The sequence below is a fragment of the Saccoglossus kowalevskii genome, chromosome 15 (genome assembly GCF_978046115.1).
Source record: "Saccoglossus kowalevskii chromosome 15, keSacKowa6.1, whole genome shotgun sequence".
Classification (NCBI taxonomy): domain Eukaryota; kingdom Metazoa; phylum Hemichordata; class Enteropneusta; family Harrimaniidae; genus Saccoglossus; species Saccoglossus kowalevskii.
Genome location: NC_140655.1, coordinates 4,304,112 through 4,319,611, shown reverse-complemented (window position 1 = coordinate 4,319,611; position 15,500 = coordinate 4,304,112). Strand labels below are relative to the sequence as shown.

Below are 15,500 nucleotides of genomic sequence, written 5' to 3'. Positions count from 1 at the left end.
TCTCAGATTTGTTCATTTCAGGATGATATCTTCAATTCTCTAATTTTGGTGAATATTTTTGTAATTTTTGGTATAAAGTGATATTTTCGACTTCTTGTTAAAAACCGCAAGTCCAATTGCTTTGATATTGCATATACAGATACTACATGTGGACCTCTCTCAGATTTGTTCATTTTGTGATGATATCCTCAATTCCCTAATTTTGGTGAATATTTGTGTCATTTTTGGTAAATAGTGATATTTTTGACTTCTTGTTCAATTGCTTTGATATTACATATATAAATGCTACATGTGGATCTTTCTGAGATTTGTTCATTTCGTGATGATATCTTAAATTTCTTAATTTTGGTGAATATTTTTGTCATTTTTGGTAAAAAGTGATATTTTCAACTTCTTGTTAAAAACCAAAAGTCCGATTGCTTTGATATTACATATATAGGTACTACATGTGGACCTCTCTCAGATTTGTTCATTTTGTGACGATGTCTTCAATTATCTAATTTTGAGGAATATTTATGTCATTTTTGGTAAAAAGTGATATTTTAGAATTATTGTTGAAAACAACAAGTCCAATTGCTATACATACTTATACATATTGTTCATTTTCTAATGATATCTTCAGTTCTTTAATTGAATGTGCCTTGCTAACAGCGGAGCTATCTCAGCCGAGAGGCTGCTTGTTGGTTTATGTGTTCATTTTTAATAAGCAAATATGGTACTTGATTCAGCTTCTACAAATTTGAAAAACTTGTACATGTATGTTCAAACATGTCTACCCACAATGCAACACAATAAATGTCAGCTTCTTTGAGGTGGTGTTTCTATGGCTTTGTATTTTGGATGTAGGTTGCACAGATTGCCAGAGCTATAAAAGCTTTGCTTACAATGTAGGTGATAGAATGGAGCTTTCATATGGCTGATTGTCTGCCGTTATCCATCAGCAACGACTACATTTTCAACTTCATCTTGAAAATGAAAAGTCTGATTGCTTTGATACTTGGATGGATTTTTGACTTCTTCTTTAAAATGATTAACTCTTTGCTTTGATGTGAAATATGTAGACACATTGGATTGGCCGCTGACAGATTTGTTCATTTTGTGAAGATAAGTTTAATATTTTTTAGTTATTTTTGGTGAGAAATGTTATTTTCATCTGTCAACAGGCTGTTTGTTTCATTTTAATAGTTAAGATTTATTTTGTTTTTCACTGCAGAATGTCCTGAGTATACATATGGTAGACAATGTTCTGATGAGTGTGAATGTGATCGTAGACACTCTACTGGTTGTCATCCTGTACATGGTACTTGTATATGTAAACCTGGATATCAGGGAACAAGATGTAGCCAAGGTATTAACAGTTTATAATCAAATTATTACCTTGTCCGTACCATCAAAGATGGAAGGGAAAGGTATATTAAGGGAAAAATTTTGTTCGGCGTTGTTGTCGTCGTCGTCGTTGTTGTTGTTGTCGTCGTCGTTAATAATTGTTATTGTGTGCATAATAACTTTACTAATTCTATTCCAAACTTTATCAAACTTGGTCACCTTATTCATCAGTATAAAGTCTTCCCTGAGTTTGAACAACAGATGTCCTGTATGAAAATATCATGCAAAAATTGAGAAAATCTGATAAAATATTTTGACTGTTTCTACTTGACTGATCACTGGTGATACACATCAAAGGTCACCGATCTCAGTGGAAATATGCATTGTTGTATGTGTTCAATGAAGCAAATGATTTATCTTGTAATAATATCCTTGGTAATGTATCTCAGAATCCCATACTGGGTTTCAAAACCAACTCATGGAGAGATTGCACAGTCTGATACACATTTGCAAACCTACCAATAAAATCTTTACAGAAAACAAGATGTCAGAAAATCAATATAAGCACTCCTATGAACTGGGTGCCTAACTTTGATCAAGATCTGAAGCTAATAGAAAATCTGTTTAGTTCAAAGTTATCAAATCAAAAACAATACATAAAAAATACATTAAAAGCAAAACATTTCATCCACATTTTAAAAAGAAAATTATTCTAAAATATATGTATTCTGTATTTGACAAACAGTTCATTCGACAAATGAAAACTCACAGGAATATGTTTCAGCTATTAGAACAGAATGATAGAGTTTTTATAATACTAGTTTAAAAACGCACTTCAAAGATTGCAGTGTTTGAAGATGTAGATTCTCAGGAGGCACCAGTACTGTTGACTTCTCCCTCCACTGGACACCAACTAACTATTTAAGTTGATTTGCATGCAAAGCAGAGCTTGCAACATGATAGCTATTCATAAAGGGTGTTTTTTTTTTACTTTTCATATAATACAGTAGTCACACAATGAGGCAGTTCATATTTGTCTCAGTGAATCATTAATTTTTGACAGACACCTGTACAAAATACTTGGACTAAAGCCAGCTAAAATTTTCTGTTATCTTGCATGTTTTATGAATCTATTCACATCTAAATGCAGCACTTTTTTTTTTCACTGAGACATTTGTTTTTATACTAAAATATCTGAATTACTTTGAAGAAAGCTGGAAATTATGTCCCTTAAAATAATTAAACAAATAAGGCACCAATGTTTTTGTAAAATATTTACATCTTTTAAGGACATTCGGTAGACTGATTCCCCACTGTTGGTTCAACCCCAAAACTTGTTTGTATTCAAAATTAATTATGACAATGCATATTTATATTGAAACAAACTATGATAAAGGGAATTATATTATATAACAAAGGGCAAGGTCACCAGAGTTCAACTATGTTTTAAGTAAAGATGTAAGAATAGAATGTTGTAAATATTACTTGAATTGACAAAAACTAAAAGTGCAAATTGAAATATTTGTTTTTCTTATCCCTGATAGTGTGATGTAGATAGAACCACACAGAATAAATAAAAAACATACTGATTCTCATCAGTCAAGTTAGGGTGACACAAATACTTTTCAGTCAAGTTAGGGTGACACAAATACTTTTCAGTCAAGTTAGGGTAACACAAATACTTTTCAGTCAAGTTAGGGTGACACAAACTTTTCAGTCAAGTTAGGGTGACACAAATACTTTTCAGTCAAGTTAAGGTGACATAAATACTTTTCAGTCAAGTTAGGGTGACACATACTTTTTAGTCAAGTTAGGGTGACACAAATACTTTTTAGTCAAGTTAGGGTGAAAGAAATACTTTTCAGTCAAGTTAGGGTGACTTGAATACTTCTTTTTCAATCAATTTAGGGTGACTTGAATATTTCTTTTTTAGTCATGTTATTGTTACTTCTTTTTCAGTCAAGTTAGGGTGACTTGAATACTTCTTTTTCAGTCAAGTTAGGGTGACTTGAATACTTGTTTTTCTGTCAAGTCAAGTTAAGTTAAGGTGTCATTTGTGTGATATTTTGTTTATAGATTGTGATATTGGATATTTTGGGGATGGCTGTGAAGAAAAATGTCTGTGTTTAGACACGTCTGCCTGTAACCATGTGACTGGAGAATGTATGCGTGACTGTCCACCTGGATATACTGGAGAAGCCTGTGAAATACGTATGTTACAATGACAATACCTTTATATTGTTTAACCATTCTGAAAGCTAGTCTACTTTTCTTACATATATGCAATGTGCAATCTGAGGTTTTACTCATTTATACTTTTTTGTTGCCATACCCACAAAAAGGTTGAGGTAAATAAATAAATAATATGCACGTCTGTCGATACTCTTGCTGTAATTTCTTCATGCATACATTGTGGTACCAGTTCAGTCAAACCCTGGGGGCTGCTATGTTTGATTTTATTATTAGAGGACGCTTACGTACGTAATCGTTCCATCATCAGAATTCCTAATATGGTAGGATGTATAATAGTTTATTATTAGGTTATTTCAGGGCATTATACACTTCAGAAACACAAATTAAATAACTGGTCACTGACTCGGAGATAAAACGATTTCAGAACGTTAGCTCATGTTCTTTCATTCAACGTAAGAAATAAATATTTACGAAGCCTTACTGGTATGTGAGAATTACTTCTTTGAAACAATTGAATTAATTTCCTCTCACTAGATGTGGTATCACAACTCCTAGATGAAATACTCTCTGCTAAGGTGTAGCGGTCAAACTGAAATAAAATAATATTCATCTTCAACTATAATTTTTTTTATATTCTACATACATAGTTAGAAAGATGTTAAAACTTTATCACATGAACTAATGAATGTGTTATGTTAAAAAATTTGTACTGTAAAGTCTGTATTAGAAGCTGAATCCTTAATAGAAGCTGCACCCATTCTTTTTTGAATAATTGACAACCAAAAATTCATAATTTCTCATATGTGTAGATGCTCTAATAGAAGCCGCATCCCCTCTGTTGCATTGTACCATTTTAATACAGATTTTACAGTAACTATCTTATTTTTTTTATATATATAACTTCAAGTTAAGTGTGTTATGTATTTAGTAAATCACAATTATAGAATTTTGGGGTCACAGATTAAAGTAGTTAAAATGAACCACATCTGTGATCCTCACTAGAATTACTATTATTATTGTATATATTTTCTGCTGAAATAAACAATATAATACATTTCATTTTGGTTAAAAATCATTTTTGCAGAAAATATTTGTCTTTATTTTTTCAGCATGTGAGGAAGGAACTTTTGGTCGAAATTGTTTACACAATTGCTTGTGTAGTGGCAGTCTTTGTGATACAACCACAGGGTTATGTTTCTGTGATCCTGGTACAAGAGGAGATCATTGTGAATTAGGTATGTTGCTCAAATAGTTAATACACAATTCATATTTTAGTAGAATCATTTATTTCTGGAACAGGAAACTACTGCTTTCTGTTTTGGCTTTATGGTAAATTTTCTGTCAATACAGATTACCTTTCTAGTGGAAGATAGAATATACTTGAAACTAAATTAAATTTTTCATAATTTTTCCATAAAGAGTGTGCTGAAGGTAAATGGGGTGAAGATTGTTACAAGTATTGTGACTGTAAAAATGGAGCTAAATGTAATAAAGTTACTGGTAAATGTGAGTGCAAGCCAGGATGGTTCACACAGGACTGTAGTGAAAGTAAGTATAAAATAACCATCTTTTGTTTCCATAACAACCTCAGACCACATTTTATTGTCAGTGTTTCTCCTAAACAAATTGGTAACCAATAAATGTTGTGATTTTATGTGAAAAAATACTTTTAATCAATTTATATTTCCAACCGTTTTGAGTACCAAAATGGGGTGAATTTGTAAATTTTTTGAAATTTTCACCAAATTCAATCTTAATTTCGGACCAAACAGAAAAAATGTGACATTTTTGATCAAAAAAGTTGAAATTTCCGTAAACATTTTCTGTAGAAAAAAGCAGACTACAAATGAAACTATTTTGTGGATGGTGCCTGAAGTTGACTTTGGCACTCAGTGGGTTAAATACATAAAATAGAAGAAATGTTTCTCAGGATGCTAAATTGTATTGTATTGTATTGAAAAACCTTGGAATGACTGAAAATTGTATGAAAATAAGCTGTTAAATGGTACTCTGTTTACCGTATCAATAAACATATTGACAATATAGTACTTTTATATCTCAATATTTGTTAAAAAATAATTTAAAATAAATATTTTCCGACGATTATTTTGTCATTGTTCATCTTCAATTTGTAGGTTGTCCTGAGAGTCATTATGGATTAATGTGTCGTCAGCGATGTGACTGTCAAAATGGAGCAAGCTGTGATCCTATCACAGGGGATTGTCACTGTGCGATTGGATGGCGTGGAACTACTTGCAATCAACGTGAGTTTGAAAACCTACAAATCTAAACTGTTCATACAATGAATTAAACACTGCTTGATTTATGATTATAGCAATCAAATGACTACCAATAGATGATTTATGATTATAGCAATCAAATGACTACCAATAGATGATTTATGATTATAGCAATCAAATGACTACCAATAGATGATTTATGATTATAGCAATCAAATGACTACCAATAGATGATTTATGATTATAGCAATCAAATGACTACCAATAGATGATTTTCCAAACTTCTCAAGATCCTGCAAGCATAAAAAATGACAAACTATTGCCATAGTGGCCTCAAAACTGTTCATGCATGGGATTTCACATTTGCAAATGTTTTTTTGGAGGTATTTCCATGGATATTTCAACATTCAAGTTCAAAATTAAAACATTTGATTTTTTAAAGCAGATCATACATTGTTCAATTCAGGTAGGAGTAATAACAATTGTCCAATCAGATTGTTACTTACATAGGGCATATCTATAACAATTGTCCAATCAGATTGTTACTTACATAGAGCATATCTATAACAATTGTCCAATCAGATTGTTACTTACATAGGGCATATCTATAACAATTGTCCAATCAGATTGTTACTTACATAGGGCATATCTATAACAATTGTCCAATCAGATTGTTACTTACATAGGGCATATCTATAACAATTGTCCAATCAGATTGTTACTTACATAGGGCATATCTATAACAATTGTCCAATCAGATTGTTACTTACATAGGGCATATCTATAACAATTGTCCAATCAGATTGTTACTTACGTAGGGCATTTCTATAAAATTGTCCAATCAGATTGTTACTTACATAGGGCATATCTATAACCATTGTCCAATCAGATTGTTACTTACATAGGGCATATCTATAACAATTGTCCAATCAGATTGTTACTTACATAGGGCATATCTATAACAATTGTCCAATCAGATTGTTACTTACATAGGGCATATCTTTAACAATTGTCCAATCAGATTGTTACTTACATAGGGCATATCTATAAACTAAATCAATTAATGTTTGTTAATTCGATTGGCTATTTAAAAGTAGTATTATATAGTGTTATAATTTAGTTCATGTATATTTTCTGCTGTAGAAATGTGGTGTATTATACCAAGGTCAAATGTCACTAGATGATTATGTATATTGTGAATTGATATTTATCTTGAGATAATAAATCACAATCGATAACATATTTCTTATTTATCAATTAGAAATTAGTCAATTTTAAGGTAAAAATACAATTGATGAAATATTATTTCTGGTTTTTACAGAGCCTGATTGAGTGTGGCAAGATTTTGTAAAACCCCCATGGCCATTTTACAAACAACAACTTTAAAAACTACTTTCATTTATTTTATGCCAGATAAAATTAAGAGACTGCAAGTTGCAAACATTTTGATGTAGATGTAATAAAACAATCAGAATTATGTAAGGTGAAAGGTTGAATGTCAAAATGTAATTTGTATTTGATACAGCCTGTGGTATTGGTATGTATGGTCAGGACTGCAGTCTAAAATGTAACTGTCGTAATCTTGGAGAATGTGATCCAGTGTCCGGTGAATGTATATGTGCACCTGGATGGCAAGGAAGGGACTGCGATCAAAGTAAGTTGCTGATTACATTCAGTTATAGTTTTCTATTTTGACATACAAATGACTGAGCTTCACCCACAATGATTCTGTTGTGTAAATTGATCATCAAACTTGTCAGTTTGGGCAAAGAAACTGTCTGAAATAATTGTGAACTTACCCTGGTACCGAGCAGTTGCTAACATAGGAAGTAAAGCATATAATTAACACAGAATACACAGCAAGGTGTAAAAACTGAACTGTTTATGTCAACATGCACTGTTAGCAAAAGTCATACCAATACTCATGTATAAGCGCCATTAAATCACCTAGCATGACTTCTCAGCCATTGGGCATTCCCTAAAATAAATGCTTAATAACTGAGCTTATTCCATGCTAATACCATCAAAGCTGTTCACACCAATCCATGTCATACAGTGTAGCTAGACATTGGGTCAATGGTCCTCTGATCTAGCTATACAGAATCTGATTCCCTCTCAAGTGTATTCCATGGTCTGGTCCCCTCGGAAGTGTATTCCCTGGTCTGGTCCCCTCGGAAGTGTACTCCCTGGTCTGGTCCCCTTGGAAGTGTATTCCCTGGTCTGGTGGTCCCCTCGAAAGTGTATTCCCTGGTCTGGTGGTCCCCTCGGAAGTGTATTCCCTGGTCTGGTCCCCTCGGAAGTGTATTCCCTGGTTTGGTGGTCCTCTCGGAAGTGTATTCCCTGGTCTGGTCCCCTTGGAAGTGTATTCCCTGGTCTGGTCCCCTCGGAAGTGTATTCCCTGGTCTGGTTGTCCCCTCGGAAGTGTACTCCCTGATCTGGTCCCCTCGGAAGTGTAATACCGTAAAATCTGTATTAGAAGCCGCATCCCTAATAGAAGTCGCACCCATTATTTTTGAATAATTGAGAATCAAAAATTCACCATTTCTCATATGTGTAGATGCTCTAATAGAAGCCGCATCCCCTCTGTTGCATTCTATCATTTTAATAGAAGCCGCAGCTTCTAATACAGATTTTACAGTAATAATAATAATCTTTATTGATAAATGTATCCTTAATTGGGATATTGTTCGTAATAAAATAAAGTTAAATATTGAAAGTTAAAATAAAAAATCTGGTCTGGCCCTCTCTGAAGTGTACTCCCTATCTGATTCCCTCTGAAGTGTACTTCCTATCTGGTCCCCTCTGAAGTGTACTCCCTGATCTGGTCCCCTATTAAGTGTACTCCCTGATTTGGTCCCCTCAGAAGTGTACTCCCTGATCTGGTCACCTCTGATGTGTACTCTCTGATCGGGTTCCCTCTGAAGTGTATTCTCAGGGCTAGCAGTCAAGACGAGGCAGCTATATTCTTAATTTTGATGCAATATTTGTTTTTGATAAATTTGAACCAAATGGAAATAAATTTTGACCATAAATGTTTATTTTATTTTGTAAAAGGTCACAAATGTTGAACCCATCTCTTTTTGTTGTTCATTACACAGAATGCAGTAATGGTACGTATGGAAGTATGTGTAAATCTCCATGTGCTTGTGCCAATGGTGCTGACTGTGATCATATCAGTGGATCTTGTACTTGTACTGCTGGTTGGAGAGGAACCATTTGTGATAGAGGTATTTATCAAATTCATCAACAGACAACACTATAATACTTTGTACTGTAAAATCTGTATTAGAAACCACGGCTTCTATTATAATGGTACAATGCAACAGAGGGGATGCGGCTTCTATTAGAGCATCTACACATTTGAGAAATGATGAATTTTTGGTTCTCAATTATTCAAAAATACTGGGTGTGACTTCTATCTGGGATGCACCTTCTAATACAGATTTTGAGGTAGTGGTAAAATAGTGTTGTGAAAAAAATGATTTGATGCACTTTATGTGGTAGTGAACATACAGACCAGGAACATTTATTTTAGATTCTCATGGTGTCATACCACTAATGAGTTTATTATTCAGTGCAGTTTACTAAAAAAATTAGGTTTCAGAAATACATATATTCTGATTTACTAAAGCCACATTGTAATTAAGTTTCAGAAATACATATATTCTGATTTACTAAAGCCACATTGTAATTAAGTTTCAGAAATACATATATTCTGATTTACTAAAGCCACAATTGTAATTACGTTTCAGAAATACATATATTCTGATTTACTAAAGTCACATTGTAATTAAGTTTCAGAAATACATATATTCTGATTTACTAAAGCCACATTGTAATTAAGTTTCAGAAATACATATATTCTGATTTACTAAAGCCACATTGTAATTAAGTTTCAGAAATACATATATTCTGATTTACTAAAGTCACATTGTAATTAGGTTTCAGAAATACATATATTCTGATTTACTAAAGCCACATTGTAATTAAGTTTCAGAAATACATATATTCTGATTTACTAAAGCCACATTGTAATTAAGTTTCAGAAATACATATATTCTGATTTACTAAAGTCACATTGTAATTAGGTTTCAGAAATACATATATTCTGATTTGCTAAAGCCACATTGTAATTAAGTTTCAGAAATACATATATTCTGATTTACTAAAGCCACATTGTAATTAAGTTTCAGAAATACATATATTCTGATTTACTAAAGTCACATTGTAATTAAGTTTCAGAAATACATATATTCTGATTTACTAAAGTCACATTGTAATTAGGTTTCAGAAATACATATATTCTGATTTACTAAAGCCACATTGTAATTAAGTTTCAGAAATACATATATTCTGATTTACTAAAGCCACATTGTAATTAAGTTTCAGAAATACATATATTCTGATTTACTAAAGCCACATTGTAATTAGGTTTCAGAAATACATATATTCTGATTTACTAAAGTCACATTGTAATTAGGTTTCAGAAATACATATATTCTGATTTACTAAAGTCACATTGTAATTAAGTTTCAGAAATACATATATTCTGATTTACTAAAGTCACATTGTAATTAGGTTTCAGAAATACATATATTCTGATTTACTAAAGCCACATTGTAATTAAGTTTCAGAAATACATATATTCTGATTTACTAAAGCCACATTGTAATTAAGTTTCAGAAATACATATATTCTGATTTACTAATGCCACATTGTAATTAGGTTTCAGAAATACATATATTCTGATTTACTAAAGTCACATTGTAATTAAGTTTCAGAAATACATATATTCTGATTTACTAAAGTCACATTGTAATTAGGTTTCAGAAATACATATATTCTGATTTACTAAAGTCACATTGTAATTAGGTTTCAGAAATACATATATTCTGATTTACTAAAGCCACATTGTAATTAAGTTTCAGAAATACATATATTCTGATTTACTAAAGCCACATTGTAATTAAGTTTCAGAAATACATATATTCTGATTTACTAAAGCCACATTGTAATTAAGTTTCAGAAATACATATATTCTGATTTACTAATGCCACATTGTAATTAGGTTTCAGAAATACATATATTCTGATTTACTAAAGTCACATTGTAATTAAGTTTCAGAAATACATATATTCTGATTTACTAAAGTCACATTGTAATTAGGTTTCAGAAATACATATATTCTGATTTACTAAAGTCACATTGTAATTAGGTTTCAGAAATACATATATTCTGATTTACTAAAGCCACATTGTAATTAAGTTTCAGAAATACATATATTCTGATTTACTAAAGCCACATTGTAATTAAGTTCTTCGTTGAAATAAAAATGTTGTCCAGCTCAAACAAATTGGATGAAAACAAAAAACATGTTTACATATTTTTACCTCCAAGTTGCTGAGAAAAAAAGTTAAATTGTGTCTGTTTCACAAACAACCAGATTCACATGCCAATGGTGATTGTCAATAAACAAACCTTCACACACTAGTCGATGTAAAATTTTATTATTTTCTTTCCCCAGCTTGTCCCGATAACTACTACGGTTTTGAATGCCAGGGTGTATGTCACTGCGGCAATGGTGCCAGATGCAACCACATATCCGGTGAATGCTACTGTGCACCAGGATTTACTGGTCATGCATGTCAAGAAGGTATGTCTTCTCAGTATCTATTTGAATATAATTTTTAGATCCACAGTCATTGTTGTCCATCGTCCACATCAACTATTTACTTTCAACTTCTTCTTGAAAACTGCAAATCTGATTGTTTTGATGTGTTATATCTTGGGTAGACCTATCTTAGATTTGTTCATTTTGTGACAGTTTCTTCAATTTTCCAATTTTAATAAAAAATGATATTTATTGTTGAAAAACACTAGTCTGATTGGTTTGACATTATACATATACATGTAGGTACCTCAGGTAAACCTCTCTCAGATTTGTTCATTTTGTGATGATATCTTCAATTATCTAATTGAGATGTGCATTAAAATTGCTAACAGCCGAGTTATCTCAGCCAAGAGGTTGTATGTTTTAATTGGGAGAATTGATGGGAGTCTCAAAATAACGTCTCTTTGGAAGTCAAGCACGAGATTTTAGGATTATCGGTGGATTTTATGAATTTTGATTTGAAAAAAAAAAAGTATTTGTGTGTCAGTGAAATTACTGTCATTATAAAATATACATACATTGCATCATCTACTATAAACTCATCAATCTTTTCACCACCAGAATTTCTTCCCCAAATTTGTCTGCACCTATTTCTTATACTTCCAACCCTAATCTTGAGGCTAACAGACAAAATTTGAGTCAATTTTCAGTTAATACTAAAAAATTGTGGCTATTTTTCCCCCAATCTTCTGAAGGAAAGTGCAACCTAGATAATTGGGACTATTTTGTGAATTTGTGGTGAAAAGAGGAACTGGTGGTGAAAAGGTTGCATGAGAGAAAAATTTTCAAAACAAGTAAAAAATCATAAATTTTTGAAGCAGTAACAATCTCTCTGAGATCCTATGACACGAAGTGCAAAACGTTGTCTTCATTATGTCGTAGAATTATCAAATTGAGATAGTTTATTAAGTGCCCAATCTGATTAAAATCTGATGTAGTGTATGGGCTTTAATTATTTTGGCTATAAACTTATTTTAATTTTATTTGTTATTATATTTGTTATTAATGCCTTTTTATTTTACTTTGATTTTGATTTTGTTATTTTTTTTAATTCCGCCCTACCTACATCTGATTCGACGCCTATGTAAGTCCCGTTCAAATCTCGCGTAAGTAACAGCCAATCACAGCCCCCCTTTTATACAGGCTGTCGGTTGCTTACTTTTCAGTGTCAACAAAACATCACCCGTCTCCAGGACAAGCAACTGGAAAAAGACACCGGTGTTCGGTCGAACCAGTGGAAACAAAATCGTCACTCCCAGAATAACTACGCAAAATAACGATCTAAACTCGAACCATTCGAGCCACAATATTAACATAAAAATGACTTTCGTTGCATTTGACAATGATAAACTTACCGAAAAGCCGTGTTATTCTCGGTTGCTAACGTCGGTATATCCGCCATTTTATTTGAGTGTGTTTGCCACCTGACTCTGTCCGGTGACGTCATCATGTGCGCTATAGAAGGAGGTCTGTGATTCGTTGACTAAAATCGTCGATAGTGGGTCTCGTTGAAATCTCGTTACACAGGCATCGGGTCAGATGTATGTAGGGCGGAATTAAAAAAAAACACGAAATCAAAATCAAGGTAAAATAATAATAAAACAAAAAGGCATTATTAACAAAAGTAATAAAAAATAAAATTAGAATAAGTTTATAGCCAAAATAATTAAAGCCCGTACACTACATCAGATTTTAATCAGATTGTTAAGTGCCAAAAAATAAGCAATTTACAAAGTAACTTAAAAATGCGTGTTTTGATCACAGTTTGTACTGACAACTCTTGGGGGTCAAATTGTACGGGTACGTGCGATTGCTTGAATGGCGCTACATGTGATCATGTGACTGGACGATGTCTCTGCACAAATGGTTGGAAAGGAGCGAAATGTGATCAGGGTAAGTCAAATTTGTGGATTATGTGTAGATTTACCTCCCAAAATCCTGATATAAAAACTTGTATAATTATACTAGACATTTCTAAGAAACTTACGAGATATCAATGAACATTTGCTGTTGCAGCACAAGATTATAAAATGTGAAATAATGTGATGTAAGTCTCTTTTTGACTTAAATATTTTCTTTTTTTTTGATTTACTGGTATAGTTTGTTCTGCTGGTTTCTTTGGTGCTAACTGTGCACAACGTTGTATATGTCGAAATGGAGCTGATTGCAATCATATGACTGGTCAGTGTACGTGTAGCGCCGGATGGACCTCGGTTGCGTGTGAACTTGGTAAGTTTTACATCATCAAAACTTGACAGCTTTAATACGTCAAGCTGATCAAGTCATTTGAAAACAATATTTCTGATGGACATAATGCGAACATTCCAATGAAAATATGATAATGTAACCAATAAATTAAACATAGATTGATTTATATTATATTATCTCCCACATTGCTATACATGTCATAGATTGGTAATTGTAAATCTTTGTTGTAAACCTCAGTCTTCATTTGGAAATTGAGTTAAAACAAAGTTTGACATTTCTCAAAATTGTGTACCAGACACCAGGACAGTTAACTTTCTAATTTTACCAGCCATGCATTAAAGATTATTTTCAACTTCATCCATAATAGTATTTAGTGAAATTACATTATCAAAGTTTAGATTGAAACAGACCTAAAAAAAGTGGAAAGTTATCTGTCTCACTGTTGAGCTGTAATTTCGAACGCTGGTGTTACATTATTAAAGTTATTACGCATAATAAATTTGTTATGTTTGCATATCTGATCGGATCTTTTAATTATTTTAGAGTGTCCAAATGGCTACTATGGACCTGGTTGTGTAATGCATTGTCAATGTCAGAATGGCGGTAGTTGTGATAGGTATAATGGTACATGTCATTGTCAACCTGGATGGACAGGAGTGTATTGTCAACAAGGTCAGTTAAGGTCACTTGCATCCCCATTCCATCTATTAAATAAAAACAAACAAATAAAGTGTTGCATAATTATTGATTTTGACATTTAGGATTTTTACGTATCAAATATTTTTTGGGGGAGAAAAATGTTTTTTGTTTTCTTTGTTAAATACTTCTTTTCTACAGAATGTTATGATGGTTTTTTTGGTGATGATTGTGAACAGCGATGTTCATGTCAGAATAGTGCAGAGTGTGACCATAGATCTGGTACTTGTAGTTGTACTCCTGGATGGCAAGGACGTTATTGTGATTCACGTAAGTATACTCCAAGTACATCACATGGAGTGAATGCTTAACAAACTATGACAGGCTTACAGAAAAAAATAAATTTAATAATAATTTATTGCATTCTTGAATTTCTCTTAGTTATAACTGCAATAAGATTGTAGCAATACAAAATTCAGTAGATAAAATACATATAAAATAATAATAAGAAAAATGTTTAATTTGTTTTTGCTCAAATTAAATTTATTCAAACTTAATGTAATTTTCAAAAATTCAATCTTGATTTATATCAAAAAAATGTTACGTGGAAACGAGCAAATTACAAATTGGACTATTTTGTGAATGCTGCCTGAAGTTGACTTTCACACCCAAAAGTTTAACCTGAGATTACTTTTTGTTTTTAATTTCTAACAATTTTTATAAACATATTCACTTTTGCCTCACAATGAATTGCATAAAATTGAATCTTACATGAAGGGGTTTATTTAAAGTATATATATTATATAACTAAACGTAAATCTGCTGGTTCATTTGATCAAAATTTAACAACAAATTACATAAATTTATATAAAATATGAGAATGTTAACCCACAATTTTAGTGGTCAGAGTAATATTATCTGATCATTCATATTATTCTACAATACAATAATTCAGATATCCAGTAATATATTTTCCTTTTAAATTGCAGCATGTTTTAATGGTTACTATGGCGATCACTGTGCAAACAAATGTGATTGTCCGCCAGAACAGCCATGTAATCATGTGACAGGACAGTGTGTGTGTCCAGCTGGCTACAATGGCTACCAATGTAATAGGGGTAAGTAAAATACAAATATACTCAGATGTTATTTTTCCTGAAAAAATGTTGATGAAACATTTTGGAGCAAACAGCCATAATTTTCCATTTGCAGTAGGTCTTGGGGTG

General features: G+C 32.1%; 1 protein-coding gene across 1 annotated transcript in view; it reads left to right on the top strand.

Annotated features, from left to right (window-relative positions):
• The window catches only part of LOC100370489 (uncharacterized), a 117,124-nt gene that overhangs the window by 83,465 nt on the left and 18,159 nt on the right, over nt 1–15,500 (top strand). Inside the window, exons 17-29 of the mRNA XM_085508631.1 lie at nt 1,214–1,348; nt 3,403–3,537; nt 4,629–4,754; nt 4,939–5,067; nt 5,655–5,783; nt 7,285–7,413; nt 8,858–8,986; nt 11,284–11,412; nt 13,195–13,323; nt 13,531–13,659; nt 14,182–14,310; nt 14,476–14,604; nt 15,264–15,392. Of these exons, the coding sequence (XP_085364757.1) occupies nt 1,214–1,348; nt 3,403–3,537; nt 4,629–4,754; nt 4,939–5,067; nt 5,655–5,783; nt 7,285–7,413; nt 8,858–8,986; nt 11,284–11,412; nt 13,195–13,323; nt 13,531–13,659; nt 14,182–14,310; nt 14,476–14,604; nt 15,264–15,392 (1,686 nt within the window). The remainder of the gene's footprint in view (nt 1–1,213; nt 1,349–3,402; nt 3,538–4,628; nt 4,755–4,938; nt 5,068–5,654; nt 5,784–7,284; nt 7,414–8,857; nt 8,987–11,283; nt 11,413–13,194; nt 13,324–13,530; nt 13,660–14,181; nt 14,311–14,475; nt 14,605–15,263; nt 15,393–15,500) is intronic.